This window comes from Fundulus heteroclitus, unplaced genomic scaffold (assembly GCF_011125445.2).
Source record: "Fundulus heteroclitus isolate FHET01 unplaced genomic scaffold, MU-UCD_Fhet_4.1 scaffold_9.2, whole genome shotgun sequence".
Classification (NCBI taxonomy): domain Eukaryota; kingdom Metazoa; phylum Chordata; class Actinopteri; order Cyprinodontiformes; family Fundulidae; genus Fundulus; species Fundulus heteroclitus.
In genome coordinates, this window is record NW_023397361.1 from 509,895 (window position 1) to 531,413 (window position 21,519).

Genomic DNA, 21,519 nt, shown 5'->3' on the forward strand with positions numbered 1-21,519 from the left:
TTACAATCTAATTCACTGAATATGACTATCCCATTTAGCAATGGTATGCAGGTAACGTAAAATGATCCTTATATCCAGATGATCTTGGCCAAACTCTCGTTTTTTAGCAGACATTCTGAAAAAGCTGAACATTTGTCATTTAAGCAATAAACTGCCACATAAGTAATACAGGCAAATTAGCATGTTATCACTTTTACAAAAAAAATAAAATATTAAAAGGTACAGAACATGTGTACCAAAACTGACTGAAAAATATGAACATGGATGTATTTCATCCAGATTGGATTCATGGAATACTATTTATTGCAGTCTTATGGAAATTTATAGCAAATTATTTTAACACAGATTGACAAGTTATCCAATACCCATTTACTGATTATAGAAAAGACTCCACTTTTCTATAGATCTCTGTGCATTTTTGGACATATATCCCTTAGTCCGTTTTAAACCAAACACTTTAAGCCCCACACACCCACCCAAATTAACTCACAGCATCCCAACAACTGTTTCCGTCAAACGGCTCTTTATTATTGAATATCAGGTCTGGTCGACCACCAGAGGGAAGCAGTGACCATGCTGTTTCTGCACGCCCCGACTTCTCATCCAGTCATTGCAAATCACACATCATAACTTAAAAAGTATCAAAGCTGGTGTCAATAAAACGGAAAACATTTCCAAAAACAGTGGCATGAATCACCCGTGGTGTGCCCAAAGTTCTTGAAGGTACCGAAATAGAAAATTCAACATGGGTGCCATCGCGACACCAACATGGCAACAGTTATATGGTCATCAAAACACACTGTACCTGAGCTGCTGTACAAAGATTTTTTCTTATCCACAAATATTACGAATAATGCCTTTAAATCTCAGACATGGAAAAATGATCAGATACCGCAATACCAGTGAATTTAACAAAGCCATTTTTCAGAGTGCATCTTCACATTTTTTTTTGGTTTAGTTAAACAAGGCAAAATGCATTGATAGTGTTAAAGTTCTGCTTCTTCTTTTATTATAAAAAAGGTTAATAAGCAGAGTGTTCAAGCTCAACAGTCGTCCCATCAAAAGTAAATGCCAGAATGATGATCCACCCACGATCAGATTTGAGTGGCGTCAGTAGTGCAGTTTCCAATATCCAGCAGCAAACACCTGTTATTCTCTTGGGGCTAAACAAGTTACATTTTCAACAAGCTAACACACACAAACAGCTGTTCTGACATCATTTATGGCAGTGTGTTATTGTAGGGAGACCAGGAATGTGGAGGGTGAGGATTTTAGAGGGACATTTGTTCTAAACAGACAGCGATAGGCATGATACTGTTGTTAAAAGAAAAAAAAAAAAAAAAAAAAAACTTAGTGCAGATGTGTACTCGAGAAGTATTTCATCTTCCAGATTGAATTGTGCAAATAATATCAAAAATATTAACAATTCAGGAGTTGTGCAAACAATATTCCATCTGTAAATGATGGTTGGAGTAGGCTAGCTACATTGCAAAATCCTTCACATGGTATAAGATCATGTGCAGATTGTGGAGAAAAAGTATCTGTAAATAAAAATGACAGCAGGACTAATCTGCACGTCGCCTCAGAAGCCGCGCAGATGTAGATTGCTTACCTAATCATCATTTGCACCAGCTGCATCTGAGATTCCCAAAAGGCGGACAGCAAAAGAGAAAGTCAACAAAGCCAATTAAGTCACTAAACTAGATTCATGGCAGAGTGGGGGAAAAAAAAAAAAAAAAACACATGCAGAAAATCTACTGAGGGCAAGGATGGGCTAGCATAGCGACAGGGAGCATGGGTGTAGGGGTTCCAGGGGTCGCAGTGTGTTTAGACCTTGGTCACATTTTCCTGGGAGTGTTTCCGATACATGAGCGCTGGTTGAGTCGAGGCAGAACAATCGGAGCCGAGCTTAAACTTTGTAGAAACTCTTGACATGAGCTTACCTCGAAAAAAAAAAAAAATCCTTAAAAAGGACCTTTTTTTTAATCTTATTTTGGTCTCTATCCCCTTCCTTCATTTACACTCGGGGCTAATAACGGTACAGACCGGGTTTAGTTAGTTAGATCCTGCCACGCTCACAGAAAACAGCAAATCCAACCTTATTTCACCACCCGCAAAACAAACGCAGCAAAAAAAACCTGCGTTACTTTTAACGTACACGTCGACGTAAAGGTGAGTGGACTGCAGTGTGAGCGACACTGGTGGGATGACGGCAGTAGAGGTTTTTTAATGAGTTTCTCGCTCGATGCAAAACCGTGAGTGGAAAGCCGGAGTCTTCTGGGATCCCACCGGGGCCCTCAGGTCCGTGCATGGTGCCCCGTTCACCTTAGGAGCCTTCAGCTTCAGCCTCCTCTTCTTTCGCTGAAGAGTCCTGGCCTTTCTCGCCGTCCTCTTCCTCGTCGCCTTATAAAAACAGAAACGGGGACAGTTAGAGGAGGAGCTCGACGAGCAGGGCGCACGTTCGCTTCCGTCACGTTTCAGGGCTGTCTTTTTCCACGGAGTCTCTATTGGACCTTGGTGGAGCCGAGGCAAAACCAGGCTGTGAGAATCTTCATTTGTTCTCACACCCGCAGACTGTTTTGAGAGAAAGAAGCTATGCACAGATGCAGCAGTGGACAATCAGATATCTGCTTTCATTACAGACAAAACAATCAGAAACACCATTCTGAACACGGTTGGGAGGGTCCAGCGTGCGCCTGTGTGTGGTTTCTGCAAACTTCCTTCCTGATTTTGATTTTTTTTCACAGCAAATTGTAAAATACCACACAGTTCTTGAACAGCAGCCCAGATGAAACCCCTGTTTCTCACCAGACTTGTTGATATTAAGCTGTGCCAGAGTCTGGGACAGGTCAGCGCCCCCCTGCGCTCCCGGGCTTCCTGGGATCTCATGGACGGCGTTCCTGCGGCCGGATCGCCGGGAGGCGATGAAGTCCTCGTAAGTCGCCTCCACATCCGTCATCGCTCAGACGCCTCACCATAGCATTGCCTTTTACACACACACACACAGCAACAGACACTTACTGCTAACGCACGGGGCACATGGATGGAAAAATGTGCTGCATTTAGAGATAGAATGACGAAATTCTGGGAATTTTGCAGTCATTTTTTTTATTTATTTTTTTATAGCAACTGTGTGTGCTGAGGACTCATCAGAAGAAAACAAAACACACTTCGGACACTCGTTCAATTCGTCCCTCCCGTCCCTCTTATTTGACGGCCTAATCCCTGACTAATCTATATTAATCTCAGTCTAGGGTACAAGCTACTCTACAGAAATGGACAAGATGCACTCTTTAGTGGTGTGTGTGTGTGTGTGTTGGTGTGGGGGGTGAAAATAGGAGACAACTAAAGGATAGTTGTTGTTGAACCGACGCTGACAGTAACTCTAAATGCAGAGTCAAATGGTAATCAAGGAGAGGTCACCCTGCACACTGGAGTACATAGAGAGCTGTGTGGCTTTGAGATGTAGGTTAAACCCCTCGGTTGACATTCCAGCTCTATGTATCAATCCGGCTGGAAGAGGCTGCCCTTCAGCAATGAGCCAATCCAGGCTTCGTTTTTGCCTTTCCCACTTAAAGAAAATTTATTTATTAAATAAATATCTGTCATATTTCCTTTTACTTTAGCAAACTGGAAATCCTACATTACAAAAATATAAAACTATACAAAAAAATGAATTATATAGAAAGTCAAAGTTTTCTGACTTTCACACACTGAAAAGTGTGATTTTGTTGAAAAAATAAATAAAAATAGATTTTTAGAAATTAAGAAAAGTGCACTAGAGATTGCTCCCAGATCCGTTCTGGTCATTTCCACTAGCCGCATAAGCATTGACTGACGAAGGCCATTTGTGGACGGCTTGTCTGTCATCCTTTGAGCACACTCCCATTCAGCTGCTATTCTCAATATGGCGTCAAAACATGCAAAACCAAACAGATGCTGTGCGTGCACGACGGACACGCTGAGCACAGGGAAAAGGGGAGACGCAACAGACGGCAGGAAGGGAAACGTAAATAGTCAAGTCGGGGATGATAATGTCCTTCTGATTGGTAGGTCCTCCTTAGAAAAACTATAAATAACCATAGCCCTCATTACAGATAAAACACAATGGATATTGTTCAACTTCATAAACTACACACACAATCAAGTTTAATTTCAAAAGCCCCATGATTTTATGAAACGTGAACACTTTAATTTGACCCCCTCAAATGCACCTGGAAAAGTTATTTTCAAGAGTTAGAGTGTTTGCAGCCTTTAGTTAGCATTCGCCGTGTAGATTCTCAGCACTCATATTTTATGAAATGTTAGTTGGGCTGGCCTGGACAGACATAAAGCCCTGAACCGATGGTCAAAGCACAGAAAACTACAAGAAACAAGTGGGAATAACCTGCCCCTGCACATAAGAGAGGCTCCTTCAATGCCCACCTTTAACACTCGCCTTAAGACCCACTATTATTCTTTGGCTTTTACCACGAGTGAGATAAGATTTTAAATTGGGCTTATTGTTTCTTTTAAGTGTTTTTACGCATTATCTGCTTAGCTTAGTTTTTTAATGGATGCGTTTTAGCTTGTAGCGACGTACAGCACTTTGTTTCAGCTGTTGGCTGTTTTTAAGTGCTTTATAAATGAAGATGGTAAGGTATGGTATGGGCTGCTCCGTCTTCGCTGTCGAAATCTGCTGATCTGTCTTTGAAACCATTTCATTTGCTACACTGCCAAACAGACAATCAGCACTGATTGCATTAGTAAAGAGGAGACACAGGAACCGTTGCCAGTTATTTTAATTTCCCAAAGTAGCCGTATCATGTATAGTCTTAAATAGAGCTGGCAAAGTAAGCTGCTGCTTACAACCCACAGATACTGAGGGCCCTTGAATTCTCACACAGCATATTTATCCAAAGATGTTTTGTTGTTCACAAATTTATCAAAAATCCACTCTGTTGTTGTGTTTTTTTTTTTAAATCAAATTCAAACACTGTAATTTAACATTTACAAACTTACTATGTTTTGAGCTACAGATCATCAAATACAATCCAGACTCCTAAAAAAACAAGCTTTTTTTTTGCCAGGGGTCTGGTCGCCCCTAATGCCGTGCTGCCCTGGGCAAAGAGCCATGTCACATCTCAACAAACAAAACCGGTAACAGTGAATAAATCTTAACAAGTAGCTATGTCAATTTTCTAATTGAGTAAGCTCAACCAATCAATCCTGGCCCTTGTTTTCCTCCATCTCTATGGATTCTGTTTTGAAGCACAGTGGACATGAAGAGCCAACGAGGAAGTCAGAGAAATCTCCTAAATGTATTCACAGATCTCAGCAGCACTTTATCCCAAGCGCGGTTTATTTATCAAATAATTCAAACTGACTGATGTGGTTGTCAATGGGTCCGTTTCATTGTGGGGGCTAATAGTTAACTTTAAAACATGTGCAAACAAGTAAGGAAGGCGGTGGCTGATAGATAATAGCTTTATCTGCAAGTGGTGCTCTAAAACGAAATTCCGTTTAGGGCCCCATTCAACTTTGATCCTGTCATATAAATAGGCTAAATCCCAGCACGTAGAGTTTGGGTTATTACTTTTTCAAACAAGTTTGTTTTACTTTCTTTTTCGCTCGTAAACCAAAGTATATCTATCTATCTATCTATATATATATATATCAAGACTCACTTATAATAATTGCTGTTTTCATCCAGTTAAGAAACTAGGAATATGAATATGTACAAAATCCCTAATTTTTCAGGGTCCTAAAATAAAAGGTAAGCGTCTATAGTGAGCCTTTTAAAAAAAAGTGCTGTAATAAACAGGCCTACCGCTGTGGAAGCGTGAAGCTCCAGCTGATTCCACATATAATATAATAACATAACGGCCATTTGCGTCTCTGTCGCTGGTGACAAAGACCCCGGCCAAGCAGAGCCAGGTCAGTATCATACAAACACGGCGTGCAAAGAGTCTCTGCATGTAATTATCCATATGCGCGCTCTGCAGCGGGTCATAGTCATGGTGACAAATGTAGCTACTACCTGTCTGGGCTGAGCAGATCCCCGAATACTCGCAAGGGTCAGTCAGCGCAGCCTGGATCCTGCCTCGTTCTTCCCACCCGGGTTCATCCACAATAGGTTCTGGGCGTGGTGAAGCTGAGGCAGGAGGGATTTTAGTTCCGGATGTTCTTTTCAAAATAAAATCCCCACGCGATGTGGGTTACTACCACAGACATATACACGTAGACGCCGCGTCGTCGAGCGAGAGGCGTGCCGACAGAGCGGCCATCTTGGGTCAGACCAAGCTGCGGTCAGAGAGAATACACGTCCTTTCAGGTAAGTGGTACTTTATGTTTTCAGACACTCTGAATCTGGTAAATTCTCAACCGGTTTCCAGATAAATTAGCTGACTGAAAACATCACCCTTTTAGGGGCTACATGGGACCAATTGATTAAATTAAATGATTGTCTAACTTAATGCATGATTTCGATTTTGTATTGACAAACAGCAAACTTCCAGAGCTCCGTCCCAGGATGCCCGACTTTTGTTCCGCTTACGGGTGCGCAAATAAAAGGACACTACAAACCATATCCCGGGGAATTACCTTCCATAAGTCAGATTTTAGGATAGATAACCCTCATGATTTACAGTTACAGTTTTTCCGGCATCAACACAATATGTGCTAATGGGTAGCAGGGATGGAAGCAGACAATATATATATATATATATATATATATATATATATATATATATATATATATATATATATATATATATATGAAGAGAAAACAAAAAATGTTCGTGCCATGTTGTGTTGCAAACCTGTTTACTGCTCTATTTGCCAAATCGCAGGAACCTAACTAAACCTAAGAACCATTTAAACAGGATACATTTATTGAATATTAACAAAATGTGTACGTCTAGTTAAAAAATGTCACTTTCCTGAAAAATACTAAAAATGGATTTATAGTGTTTTGGAAAAGAACTCTTTATATTCATATATATATATATATATATATATATATATATATATATATATATATATATATATCTGAGTTTTATCTGAGTTTGAGATAATCCCCCTCAATGATGTAAAAGTGAGCACTGTTGGTTGTAGTAGCAGTAGTAGTTTGAAGGAATAATATGAGGGGATGGGGCGTTATTACATGTAGCGACATTTTTATATCACTCTATCTGGCTGCTTATTTCACTCCAGGTTTCCCAAAGACAGTACATTAAGAAAAAAGTGGGAGCTGGCCGTGCAACCGGATGGTTTTGTTGCAACAAATCGATCCATGTTGTGCAGTGAGCACTTCAAGGAAGAGGACTTTGACCGGACAGGACAGATTGTGCGGCTTAGACTGAATGATGTCATACCATCTATATTCGATTTTCCAACTTATCTCCAAAAAGTATGGTTCTCCTGTTGCTCTGTATGCTTTGTATACATTAGCCAAATAATTGTTGGAAGGTGTTTGGTCCCACTGCTTTGTCTTCCTGTCTAATGGTTTAGACTTAAATTACTGTGTACCTTGTGTCTTTTATTGTAATGTATTATAGCAAGAAGTAAAGAGGACGACACTTACTGCAAAGAAAGCAGAGGAGAGTCTGCCTTTGGACTTGACTCAGCTTTTAAATAAAGATGAACCATTTAAATGTGTTGTTTTTTAAAAGGATGACACAATCAACAGTGTTAACAAAGCCATGCACACATACTAAATGTTTGCTTCCCTCTTTCTGCTAGGACCACAACTATGCATTGCCGACTTCCCCCACTGCTCTGAAGGCAAAGCTCAGTGAGGCCTTGGCAAGAGTGGAAAGCCTTTGAGCGGGAGAAGCGGAACGCTAAGATCCGAGAGCTGAGGGCTAAGAAAAATATGGGTTCAGTTCTGGAGGATCTGAGGGAGAAGAATCTTATTAAGGAAAATCTTCAAGAAAAACTGGAACGTTACTCAGGTAAATTGTTAATACTATTGGGAAATATTGTATATCTTTATATTATTATATGCAAAATGTATAACTGCGTGTATATATTTCATCCAGTTTGACTTCAGTTTAAATTGTTTTGGTTCTGAATAAATATGTGTAATCTGACTGAAAGGTCACCAGCATCGTGAACATATAAAATGAGATCTGAGCTGCCTCCTATTCATTCTGACAGTAGCTGTCTGATCTGTGGTCTGACCCAAGATGGCCGCCCTGTAGGCACGTCGACCTAGCCGGCAACGTCCAATGGGCGTCTACGTATATATGTCTATGCAAATCTACTATTAGACTCAGTCACTTAAACAGTATCAGAGGGACTTTAATCTCAGAATATACTTTATATTTGTAATATTTTTATTTTTGTAATATTACGAGTATTTTTTTCGTATCCCTTTGGCTTCATTCTCCTGACTTTATTCTCGTAAAGAATAAAAATAATTTAAAGAATCTTACCTGGCCCTATTACTCCAGGACTAAGATAGTTCTGCAAACTGTTACTATTCTGGAAATGTCCCCCCTTAATTCTCATAATATGACGTTTTTTCTCATAATATTACCACCTTTGTCTTTTTTTACTTTATTCTCCTGTGACTTTTTTGTTCTCATATTAGTAATTTTATCTCTTTAATACTCCCTCAAAAAGTCTGTTACTAATCTGTGTCCATACCAGATCTTAAAAGGTTCACATGTGACACGGTTTTATGAAATAATGAAGACCACAATGTTTAAATTTAAGCAATTGATTTTTATATTCATAGCACATAAACATATATACATATATTTCTATATATAATAATATCATCTTTATTGTCATTGCAACATACATTCCAATGAAATTTGTTCTCTGCATTTAACCCATCCCCTTGGGGAGCAGTGGGCTGCCACTGTGCGGTGCTCAGGGAGCAGTCTGGGGTTAAGGGTCTTGTCCAAATCTATATATGCACATCAATATCTAAAAACATTGATCAATAGCTCTCTGTTCTGCCAATCTCTATCAATTAATATATATATATATATTTCTTTACAAGTATATATAAGCTCCATCTATATCTTTCTATCTAAATACTTAAAACATATATAAGAATGAAGTATCTTCTCCGATCGACGTTCACTACTCTCTGTCACATACAATATGGTGGTGACGTCGACGTGCATACCTGCGCCCAATGAGGCATCTACGTATATATGTCTGTGGGTTACTAAGTTAATATTTTTGGGCACCTTAATATTAAAAAAATGCTGCCAACTTGTGCTATTTTGATAACAAAACAGTTAAATATAAAAGAACAAACTGGATGGGGCCACTTTAGTGCTGAAAAACAAATCAGCTCTGGCTGATTTTAATATGGGCGACATGGCTCACCACTCAGGGTGGCATTATGTTAGGGGGCACCCAGCACTTCAAAACCCCCCAAAAACAAACAGCTGTCAGTTGATCTCCAAACAAATGTTCTAGTGCTGATTCTGACTCCCAGTGAATGGGGAGTGGAGGCACCCCTTTGTGTTGTGCACAACGTGAGCACTATGTGTTGCGTCGTCCATGAGTGAGAACGAAACATTCTGGTGAACGAACTGAACCGGATCACCTCGTTTACTGATTTGTTCATTTGTTAGTTCGGATGAGGTCAATATATTTACTGTTCAAACCTGGATTGAATTATTTTATGGTACTTACAAATTCTTAAGAGAAACAGCTTGAATCTGTGAAATCTATTTGTAAAACCAAAGCCAATTCTTATTTTTTTTATACAGATTATATATATATATATATATATATATATATATATATATATATATATATATATATATATATATATATATATATATATATATATATATATATATATATATAGGTAATATTTTTTTATTCACATTTCAGAATCATGAGGCTGCAGAGATTCTCTCAATGACTGACTAACCTCTAAAGAACCTTTCAAGTACTAAAAATAACTAAAGTGTTGAAAAGCATTGGCAGCATTTTGAAGACAAATCAAAATATATACCAGAAAGTCCCTGTCTGGCTGCTACTAGCAATAGGTTTTTATTTACATTGAAATGTGTGAGTCTCTGTGTGAAACAGAGGACAGCAAGGACAGCCAGTTTTAGAACAGTGATCTTATTGTAACGAACAGCGATGCAGCGTTTGCTGTTTGTGAATCCCTTCATTCAGATGACACGTGTTCTCCATCTGGCAAACTGTGAACTCTCAAGTGCTTGCACAGAGTCAACACATGTCAGAAAGACAGCGCAACACTGGCTTTCTTCTGCAAACTAAAGCAATATTACATTTGATTGGAACAATTTATTTCAGTTCAGTATGACACCAATTTACAATAAATGTCAACCCAAGGCCCTTTACAAGACAAACAGGTCCGATTCACAGTGGCAACAAGCAACACAGGCTTAGTGTTACTTTATTAATAGTTAACAGCACTGCTTGTGTTTGAACGTGCTTGATCTTTGAGAACCTAACATGTTTGTCTCCCAAGTACCACCAGGCCGCCTGACCAGTACATAGTTTTTTAAATATATAAATGAATTTATTAAAACTTAAAGTCCAAATTAGGTTCAAGATTAGGAAAAGGTCGCCTTCCACGCTCCAGCTACCGTCTGAAATACAAACTGCAACTCTTAACCAAAACCCTGAAGTAACAACCAATAGAAAACGCCGATGTTAAAACGCCAGGTAGCCAAAGATAAGTCATGTCAAGATAGTTATATTCCAATACCGTTACATTTATTATTATTATTATTATTATTATTATTATTATTATTATTATTATTATTATTATTATTATTATTATTATTATTATTATTATTATTATTTTTTTTTTATTTTTATTTTTTTTATTTTTTTTTTATTTATTGTTGCTGTTGTTTTATTTTGTAGCATGAATGTATGTTGGTATGTTGATAGTGTAAGCAGTGCACTACGGAACAAATAAAAAAAACAATAAAATAATCTGCAACAAACAGTATATTTAGGCATTTTAATTGTACTAAATATTTTTATAGATATGTTAAAATTTACTTGGCTATTGTTAGTTTTGAGTTTTTTTTTTGTTAATATTAATATTATTCCTGACTCATTCGGGTAATTTTTAGCGAAGCCGGAAGTAAGGGGGAGGGAATGCTCTTCAATGTCTAGGCTACGGTGGGCCGTTGGCGTCAGCAGCAGCCGCATCAGACAAGGAATAACCTAATGATGGAAGAATTTGAAGGTACAAAATAGCTGTCCGGTTCTTTCTTTGCGGTTATTTATTAGTTTATTTTTGCCACATTTAAGCTCGCAGCCTCTCACCGCTGTAAATTCAGAGTTAACATTTGAAATACCACCGTTGCGTTTGGTTGTCTTTTGGACAGCGACCTCTTTTGTTTGGGATTTAGCCCAAGTACAGCTCGGTAACGTTAAAAATGAAGCTAGCTGCTGACTGGGTGGGTGTGTTTTCCTGCCCAGTGCTAGCTTTAGTGCTATCTGCGGAGCATTTTAATCAATGAAACGAACTGGGGGCATCGTCAGGAATGAATTACTTTGAAAAAAAATAATTCTAAGCATTTTCCCCCTCCACTGTACGTTTTTTTTTTTTAAATGTGTTCGTTATTCGTAGCATTTATTGAAATGTATAATAAATCCGGAGTTAAGCGTGCAATATTAGATTATTGTTGGCAGAAATCGGTAGAAATAGCAATATGTGGGGCCAATATTATTATTATTATTATTATTATTATTATTATTATTATTATTATTATTATTATCATTAAAATGGCTTTTATCTGAAGGTTAAGAGTAAATGCACTGCTCCATGTGTTTCTCTGTTCTTCTTGCAGATGGTGATGCTCCTCCTGCTGAGGAGCTGTCTCAGTGCAAAATCTGTAAACGATTTTTCTTCCCCAAAGTCCTGGTAAATAAAACGAGCATCTTCTCTGCAGTTTCCACAATTTCCACGGGTTGAGTGTTGTAAAAAAGGAAAGAAAAAAAAAAAAGTTTGGCCAGGTGTCGGTGTGCTTTTATTCCAGCCAAACCTTGTGACCAATCTTGACAGCGAGTCCAGCAGTCGGGAAGTGTCTGGACGTCCAAGTTTCTAGACGTTATCACATTTTCCTCTGGTTTTATCAGCTGACGGATGATCAGCTGTTTGGATACAAACAACAATCGGCAATATTCGGGTGAAAGGCTTTTTCCTTTGAGGGGAGGCATCTGTTGATCTGAAAACTCACTCCCAAGGTGTTTCCTCTGTACCGTGGTCCCGTTTGTGCCTCGGGTGAAGCTTAAATGACAATTCACAGTTGCTGCATTTTAAAAATGCTTTCCTGTGCACCGGCAAAGAGCAAAGCATACCTACTGACGTTTACACAGACCCGTTTTACATGATCCATCTAAATGATCAACGCACGCGATTCTTGTGTTTATAGTTAATGTATAGGAACTTTATTCTTCGGCATTCATGCGGTTAGATCTAGATCATCAAGGTAGATATTTTCATTCTGGGACATCAAGCATTAGCACATCAATTGCATTACATTAGCATAGAACACTGAACTGTGTTATTGATGAATGTTGCATGAATAAATGATGGCTGTGCCGCGGTTTAAGCCCCGATATATTGTCGGTGTGTACACAACTTAAACTGTGCACGCAAATAAATCCAAGTAATTTAACTCAGGGATTTGGTGACAAACATATTGTAGAAATCAAACCCAGGGCACACTGATAAATGTATTCGTCTTTCCTCCAATAGGCGAAGCATGGTAAAATCTGCCAAAAGACAGCGACTAAAAGAAGAAAGGTATTTGACTCGAGCCGGCAGAGAGCCGAGGGAACAGACATCTCCACGCTGAAACCAATTAAGCCAAAGGTGAGCCTTTAGATGACGCAGAGGGTTACAAATACCCAAATACGTTATCGACCATTCAGCTTTTTTATTGTTATTATTATTATTATTATTTATTATTATTATTATTATTATTATTATTATTATTATTATTATTATTATTATTATTATTATTATTATTATTATTGTCCTAGGAAGTACTATGAAAACTCTTTATATGAGGCTTTGGATACATGTTATAAATTTGAGATTTTATTCGAAATGTAGACTATATCTTTCAAGAAATTGCAGCCCCCACTATAAATGTTGTGATAAACTCCTTTGAGCAGAAAAGTCAAACACGGTGTGTAGATTTAAGAGCCAGCTGCTCGGAACAACAATATGCTTATGGTCATGTTAAAACTTGTCGTCAGTACAATACCGGATCCCCGTTCTACATCAGCCGTTGAAATGTTCTCCACTTTGTGACCCTTACTTTCATGATCACCTTGTACGGGAGTGTTAGCCTTTGCCATGCAGGATGTGGATTTTATTTTGTGCCGATGGTATGTGTTCACATGTAAAACATTGTCAATTGTATTGCAGTCACAAAGCTCAGCTGCCTCACACAAAGTAAGTTCATTTGCATTACATTTTTGCACATGCAATCTGTTGAGATGCACGCTTTGTCCTGCCTTTGTCTTCCAGGCTCTTGCTCGCGGTTTCTGGCTTCGCAGTCACTGACCTCTGTGCTTCAGGGCTGATGGTTTAAGTAGTCAAAACTCATGCCAACTCATATTTCAGTATAAAGAGAAAAATCAGCGGCTTGTTCCTGTTTTTGGGACACATGCCAGCGCGTGAAGAAGCCTTGCGTAAGGACTCCCAGCCAGCGCTAATCCTTTCTGACTACAATTTTATGCTGTCTCATCAGACTTCTCAAGAAAAGGATTACTCTCAGAATATTGTGGCCTAAAACATCCAAACAAAGTCGAACGGCTTCACTGTCATGTCCCACAGCCGGAGGTCAATCCCAGGGGGGCATTTGATCGACAGCTGACCCCAAAATCTTTTGGTATTCCCTTTGCCGTCTTGCCTTCAACTTGCATCTTCAAATTGGCTTCTGGCGCAACGGTTTTAACGGGGCCGCCTGTAAGTTCACTGTCTTGACAAATAAAGAGCGTGCAATGGAAGAATGGTGAAACGAAAGGGGGAAAAAAAAATTCTTGGGAGCAGCTCGATTTTGTCAGACAAATGGACACAATCAACATGGAACAGTGCAACTTTAAGAGGAAATGGCAAGTCAGCAAAGCTATCATATTGCAACAGAGGCAGCACAGACAAAGTGCAGTGAACTGTTTCTGTGAGTGATTAGCTTTAGATAAGACTTGAACTGCAACTATGAAGTTTTCTTCTTTCTTTTTTTTTATTTATTTTTTTTCTTCAGTCTCTCACTGCAAACGGTAAGAAGCACGTCTGCGGCGTTCATTGCGCATATTCAGTATATCGAAGACCCAAGGTGCAAATGAGAGGCTTGGATAGCAGATTCCAGATTGTACAACAAGAATTTTAGGCATCCAAACTGCACGGACATAGTTTCTCAGCATCACATCCTCTTTGTTGTGACGCTAAACAGAGACGAATCCCACAGACTGCCTCTCTGGGTCCCTCAGCCCCAGAACGCTCCCCGGGCGCTGCACAGTGGCAGCCCACTGCTCCCTGAGGGATGGGTTAGATGCAGAGGTGGACACAGTCGCGCCAATCCACAAACAGATAATTGCAGAGCTAATGTTTTGCTCCTCGCATTTGTCGTTCACGCCAAGTTTAGAGAACCGTTTACGGACCGGTTAGCTTCCACTTGACTGGGTTTCGATACCTGTGAGTATGATAACAATGTTCAAGATGTCCAGCCGCCTTTTAAATGAGCAGTAAGTGAAATTTCATTATTTTAGAGAGACAGAACTAAAGAATAGGTATGTGAAGAACTAAAGGTAATATTTCAGATGGACTGTATGACGTCCTCTATGTTGTTCTCCAGTCTCTTGTTTACAAAGCCGGGCCGGCCGCGTTTGCGTGTACGCGCATGTGAACAGCTGCCACTCAGGGCTTAGCCCCTGCCTGCCCTAAAATGCCACCGTCAGAGTAGCGCATCGTTGGAGCAACATGGCGGGGAGCACCCCAGCATATAAAAATGTTCTATTGCTAACAGCGTTATATAGTTAAGAGTTACTTACTACTTCACTAGAAATGTTTGTCCGAAAGGTGATGCTGTTTTCCTCTTACCTTTCTCCTTCCTGTTACGATGTGGCCTTAATATTTTCGGCTCCCGTTGTTTATTTATTTATTTTTTTCCCCTTCTGTCAAGAGAAGAGTGAGGTGCTGTGTGAACCTAACTCTTAAGTTAGTATACAGAGAACATATTTTATCTCAAACGACAAATAAAGATACTTATGATTATTATTATTATTACTGTGGTGTTGCTGTCCTGCCAGGCAGAGCCTCCGAAGAAGCCCTCCAACTGGCGCAAGAAACACGAGGACTTCATTGCCACCATTCGAGCTGCCAAGGCCGCCACACAGGTAGTGAAGGATGGGGGGCCGTTACCCCCACCTCCTCCTCCGTCTTATGATCCAGGTAACAGGTGGATTGTGCTGTTTTTTTTTTTTTTTTTAATGTAGAAACAAACTGCTAACAGAAAAGTTGACAGAATTTGCTTCTAATCCCGCATCACACTGTGTTTTTCCCCTGAGTTAAAAACGTGCCTTTACCAAGCCACCCGTGTGTCTACCAAACCTGCTTTGCAGATTACATCCAGTGTCCTTACTGTCAGCGGAGGTTCAACGAGAACGCAGCCGACAGACACATCAAGTTCTGCCAGGAGCAAGCCGCCCGCCTGCCCAATAAAAGCAAGCCCGGAGACGCCAAGAAGACTCCGAGTCGCACACTGGTACGCTCACACGTCGACGTTCAGGTAGAAAGTATGCGTCCCGCATGATCCGATGTTAAACACAGAACCTTGGTGGGGTGAAAAACAAAGAGCCCAGTTTAGAAATACTGCCATGGAGCTTCCAACTAAATAAATAGCTTTTCCCTGAAGGTACAAGACTCCAGGAAGTGCACATGTGTTTAGACAAATCAGCCGTGTGCAAACGTTCCTAGAGTTATCCATGACGATCAGCTGTACCTGAGCTAGAGACGGAACAAAAAGGACACGGCCTGCTTGGAGCGACTTATAAAAACATCTGCAGGAAGCACCGTGGTCTGTTCATGCCTAAGTGCACCTATTATCCTCACCGAGGATTTGACAATGGGCAAATCCAGCTGGATACATGGTAAAAGGTGTGTTTATTCAATCTAATCTTAGCTATAAGTTGCGCAGCTGCCGCAAAAGCTGACCCCAAATAATTCCACAGAGCTGCTGTTGTTCCCTGGTCACTGATTTTATGTCAGTCCGTTGAAGCTGTGTTTCTCTCTGAAAATAAAGCCTACTGGCAGAAGTTTTACAAAAGCTCTGACAGAGCTTTACAAAATAAAAAATCGACATGCACAGATCTGGCGTTTTTTTTCTTTTTGAATGGTGCTGATTTTCTTTGAAATCTAACATGCTGAGACCATGACAAATATGTGGACGAAAAAAACTTGTCTCGGGTTCTTTGATAGAGACAGCAGTTTTTTTTTTTTTTTTAAATCCACGGATGATTATGGGATTACAATATTATCCCAGTTTATCAGAGCTAAACGCAGATCTACGTTTTTTTTTTTTGTTTTTTTTGTGCATGTGTTGCTCGTGGAGCTGTTGTCTGTTGTCATGCCTCCTCTCTGTCCTCAGTCTAAGCCTCCTGCTCCTGCTCCTGTGAAGAAAGCAACCCCTCCTGCGGCAACAGCAATCCCCTCGGCCTCCTCTCGTTTACCCCAGAGATCGACCCTGGGACAGTCCACTGGTAAGGCAGCACAGCTGTGCCATCTGGGATCACACGCTGCTGTATTCATACATACTCTGTGTTTGTGACCGAATTTAAATTAGAACTAAGAGCTTATGCCCAGACTCTTCTTTTAATTCCCTGATGTTTGTTTATTGAGCAATCAGAGTATATGTGGCTGTCTGAGCGAAGAGCGCTGTACTTGTCCGTAATTTTTCTTTTTTTTCTCTCTGTGGCGGTGGTTGGTTGCTGCGCTGCGCCTTTTTGTTTGTGTGGTTGTAGTTCTCTACGTTTTTCCAGCAGGCGGTTGGTTAGCGCTGTCACTTTTTCCATTTAGTCAGGTACGCAGAAATTGTAAAAGAAACCCGTCCCTGCTGAGCTGTTGTAACCGAGGCAGGAGCTTAGCATGTCAGACAGACGCAAAGTCTTTTTATGTGAGCCAAAGGCTACACCTTGGTTATTACAGTATTAACTAAATAATAACCTTATGGCAAACAATAGAGAATGAAAACTGTTAATATTAAACCGTCTTGAAGTCTACCCGTAGGCGACACCTGGGCATGGATGGATCGTACCGATTCAGCGCTGGGCAACGTTTGCGCCCGCGCTAAAGATGTCCCAAAAGCCTCAAAGTCTCTTTGCTGTAGCGTAACCTTATGTTTATGAAATCTAGAAAAATCCAGCCCTTCATTTAGTTACATGAGCTGTATTCAGCGGGGAATAAAAACTAAGGTAAAAATATAAAGTGTTGGTTGCACACATTGATGCTCCTATCTCTCCTTTGAAGTAAACGCAACTAAAACATTTTCCACGTTTTTGTATTTTTTGAAACTGAGGACCTAGGAATTTTTAATCCATTGTATTTTGTTTCACTGGGGTATAAATATATAAATATTGACATCAGGGAGCAAAATAAATGCTTGAATTGTTAAAAAAAATGTTTTTGGTTTTAACACGGGTCATTTTTCAACACTGACAAATGCATTTAAATGAATGTTGTTGTTTTTTTTTTTTGTTTTTTTTTTTTACAGTTTGGGATTATTCTAATTTAATAAAAAGGAAACATTTTCTTTAAGGCTATTTCTACATCTTTACTAGCTGTGCCAGTGAATGTGGCCGGCGCTGCATATCGCCTCCACATCTGTTTTGGTTCTTCTGATAGAAGACAATGTGTTGTAAATAGAAAACCAAGGAGTTCATTATAAAACAGGAGTAAAATTGTTAATATTTTAAAATGTCTAAAAAAAAGTGCTGATCAAACACTGGCTGTAGGAACTGCTTCCTATAGGTCTGAAGATGCTTTTCCATTCCCAGTAAAGCTCTACTAAGACATGTGTATTAAGTTTACTGTGTTAATAACTGTTATGCACACACCTGATTATTCCCATTTAATCCTGTCATTTTTCTCTCTCACTCTTTCACTCCTTTAAGGAATCCCATCAAGTAAGGCTAACTCGGCGGGCTCAATTAGAAGCAATCCCTCTGGACTCTCCAGCCCACCATCGGGGTGAGTCCGTTCAGACTCCCGCCTGCGGGTTACCGATGCTTGTTAACTATCATATTTATATTCAGTGATTTAGAATATGCGTTCCGATGAGGCTCGTTTTCCAGATTTAAAGTACTTTTGCAAAATAACAACCCGTAAGCAGTCGTTAAACGTACTTTTCATTAGGCCCACATTAATGGATTGAATGTTGTTTTTTTTCTGATGTTATATTGTGATTTTAGATGTTAGTTTTTCATTAGCTGAAGATGGAAAATCGTCATAATTAACACAGTTAAAAGCACGCTGTGAATTGAGTTACGGGAAAAAAATTAACTTTCCAGTAATCATAATTAACAAATGTGACTGTTTAACGGATGCGGACGTCTACATGGGATTGTTACGATGCACATTCCTGTAGCGTTTGCAGGAAAAATATCAACCCTAGCACCTTCAGACATTGCTTGTACTAGAATGTGTGTGTCCCCGATCTTTTCTGTCCTGCATCTGTTTTTGATGAAGGATTTGGTTTGAATCAGGGAAACATCAGGACTGGTAACGCCTCCTGTGATTGTTTTGAAGTCTGACAGAGTTCAGTTTACTGTTTTACTTTCTTTTTATTGTTGCACGCACTAAAGTGTGTCTGTACAGGAGGACGTGCTCTCGGTGACTCGAGAGCAAAAGCAAAATTCAAACAGCAATATTTAACTTTCCACTATGAACACGTCATTGGAAATAAATGCACAGTAGCTAAAACTTAGATTATACATAAGTGTACGTATTTTAATAGTAGGCTTAATAGTGTTCTGTGCTGCTAGTATGTAATTGAAACTGTACCGATGGTCTATTTGTTGTTCGTGTAGCGCTGATTTCTCTAAGCAGGAATGAGCTCAGATGCATGCTTTGAAATTGAGGTCAGTGTCTACTACGCCAGTCCTGGCTGGGGTTTGCTTTTGTCACATCCGGGTCTCTGTTCTCCCTCTCTCAGTGTGGGAACTAAGACCAGAGCTGGAAACTTAGGCTACGGCTGTGTGAGGAACTCTACGTCTGGAATCGGAGCCAACAAAAAGAAAGCTGACACCCACGCCTATCGGTAAACTACCTTGAACTTGTTGGGAGGTGGGAAATTACTTGGCGACCTTCACCACCCCCTTGTGGTGATTCTGCTGAACTGCGTTCCTCTAAAATGCATTGGCTTGCAGATTTCTAATGGTAATTTCGTACAGATTTGAAGAATGCGGCTGGTTACTGATCATGCACGGCACCTCTGTGGAACATTTTTTCTGGCATTGGTTCATTTTTGTCTTTTAAAGTAATTTGAAAGTATATTGCGACAGGCCTTCAGCAAACGGAACAGGATGTGCATCATGTAATTAACTTTTTACCTTGTGACCGGTGTGAACCTTTCAGGAATGACGTCGACGGCAGACATGATGTTGACAACGGCGGAATGAAGAGCAAGTTCTGCCACGCCTGCGGTACCCAGTACCCCGTTGACTCTGCTAAATTCTGCTGTGAATGTGGGGTCCGGAGGATGTGTATCTGACGCGGGTCGAAAAAGCGGACGAGGAAGAGGGACGTAGGGATGCACCAGCGTTCAAGGAGCACATTTTCCATCTTTAATGTCACCCATGCCGCTGGCTTCCTGGTATCCGAGGGGCGTTGCTGCTCTATGCAACCGATCCGTTAGTGATATCCCACAACAAATGTTGCTGATTTATTTAGGTCTAGCGGCGTTGATAGTTAACTGCTAAGCTTTGAAGGTTGAGTATCGTGATGCATGTCGGCTTATACTGGAAAAACCCATCCAAATCAATCAATCATAGAGTTTCTCCCATTGCTGAATTTTCAACGTGTATGTACGTGTCGAAAACAGGGTGACTGCCCCGGGATTAGCAAGTGTGCCGAAACTCACGCTGAGAGGCATTTTGTAAAATAGGAGGGGTGTGGGGGGGGGGTCAGGTGCAACTTGTTGGAGACAGGTGTGATCGGCGTTCAATGTCCATCCCAACCTGAGACGCGTTCAGTCATCTCAAACGGAAGGTTTTTCGCGTTAAAGTGCAATATAATTGACTACTGAAAGAAAAGGTGGTTTTTACAGGTTAATATAGGTTCTAACTTTTCTCCCACCACGTTGTTTAGACAGGAATCCCTCCTTATAGGAACCTGAAAGCTTAGCGCTTGCTTAAATGTCACTTTAGAGCCAAGGTGTCCCGTCATTCCACCGTTACAGACAAATGTAGCATTTATTCTTTCCTTTCATTTCTCATCATTTCAAACCGTAATTTTTTATTTTATTTATTTTCTTAATCCATCTAATTTTTCACTGAATGATTAGTTTTGTGTCCTGAAATGTCCTTAAATATTGGACGTGCGTTTAATTGTATTGCAACTGTTTTTCTTGACTTTTTCTTATGAAGTCAGTATTCAGCGCATTACAGTTTGTTGAATCATAAGTACAGTGAGACTAGTGTGTGTATTTCTGTGGGAGGTCAGCCTAAACTATTTAGGAGTCAACTGCGCTTATCTACATTCCCTCCTGTTTCAATTTGTCATCCCCCCCACCCCCACCCCCAACTCTTAACTATGATTTGAATTTTTTTGTTTGTGTTTTGACGAGAAAGAGAAACCTAGCATGCCACGAGAGGAGATATATTTAAACAGAACGAACAGGTTTTTTTTGTGTTGTTTTTTTTTTTTTGCGCTGATCACAGCATTTACCGGTAACCTGTATATGGTTGTGCAACTAATGCCATGTATACATGTATCAACATCAATAAACTTCTTTGAAGAGATCAGTTATCCATTTCTGACTAGCATGAGGAAGCGGAGGCCTAAAGGGATGCAATAGAAGGCTATTTAGAGAGTCATAGGTACAAACTAAGATCTTTAATTATAAATATAGAATGGGAAAACCCATGCACTGTCATATACAACACTTATACTTCACCTGCGTAGAAATGGGCCTTTGACCCGGTTCAAATGGAACAATGCAGAAAAAGGCATCAGGGAAAAGCAGCAAAGGCTACATGCTTACATTTTTTTTCTTTTACATTTTTTATGCGCACACAGTCTGGTCCTTGAGCATGACTCTTTTTTTTTTTTAAAACATTAATCACAACACCGACAAAACCTTGTGGGAAAGGCTTCTTCGATGTGTCCCACATAAGTAATAAGGCCTTTTAGCTGAGCTCAGCCATCTGTGGCAAAGTAGGCTTTTAATGTATCAATCATCCCAAGTGACTAATGAACACATTGTCACTAAAGACGGCACCGAAGACATGACAAGCAGCCTAAAACAACCGGCTGTAGATAACCAAGATAACAAAAAATATGTCAGGACT

At 40.0% G+C, this 21,519-nt stretch overlaps 2 protein-coding genes across 3 annotated transcripts; one reads left to right on the forward strand and one right to left on the reverse strand.

Moving 5' to 3' along the window:
• Window positions 1–511: 511 nt before the first annotated feature.
• On the reverse strand, window positions 512–6,142 carry pkia (cAMP-dependent protein kinase inhibitor alpha). The gene is made up of 3 exons (XM_012863930.3): window positions 6,020–6,142; window positions 2,809–2,986; window positions 512–2,403 (listed from the first exon to the last, which is right to left on the reverse strand). The coding sequence occupies exons 2-3, from the start codon at window positions 2,957–2,959 to the stop codon at window positions 2,327–2,329; spliced, it is 228 nt and encodes a 75-aa protein (XP_012719384.1). The 5' UTR covers window positions 2,960–2,986; window positions 6,020–6,142; the 3' UTR covers window positions 512–2,326.
• Window positions 6,143–11,074: 4,932 nt separating this feature from the next.
• Window positions 11,075–20,970, forward strand: zc2hc1a (zinc finger, C2HC-type containing 1A). 2 transcript variants are annotated; one of them, XM_012863900.3, is made up of 10 exons: window positions 11,075–11,185; window positions 11,793–11,866; window positions 12,704–12,820; window positions 13,382–13,408; window positions 15,265–15,406; window positions 15,577–15,719; window positions 16,602–16,713; window positions 18,124–18,199; window positions 19,164–19,268; window positions 19,586–20,970. In XM_012863900.3, exons 1-10 carry the CDS (start codon window positions 11,167–11,169, stop codon window positions 19,719–19,721), a joined length of 951 nt encoding a protein of 316 aa, XP_012719354.2. In that variant the 5' UTR covers window positions 11,075–11,166; the 3' UTR covers window positions 19,722–20,970. The 2 variants fall into 2 exon arrangements, with proteins under 2 accessions (XP_012719354.2, XP_035990590.1); XM_036134697.1 differs by lacking the exon at window positions 13,382–13,408.
• The last annotated feature ends 549 nt before the right edge of the window (window positions 20,971–21,519 follow it).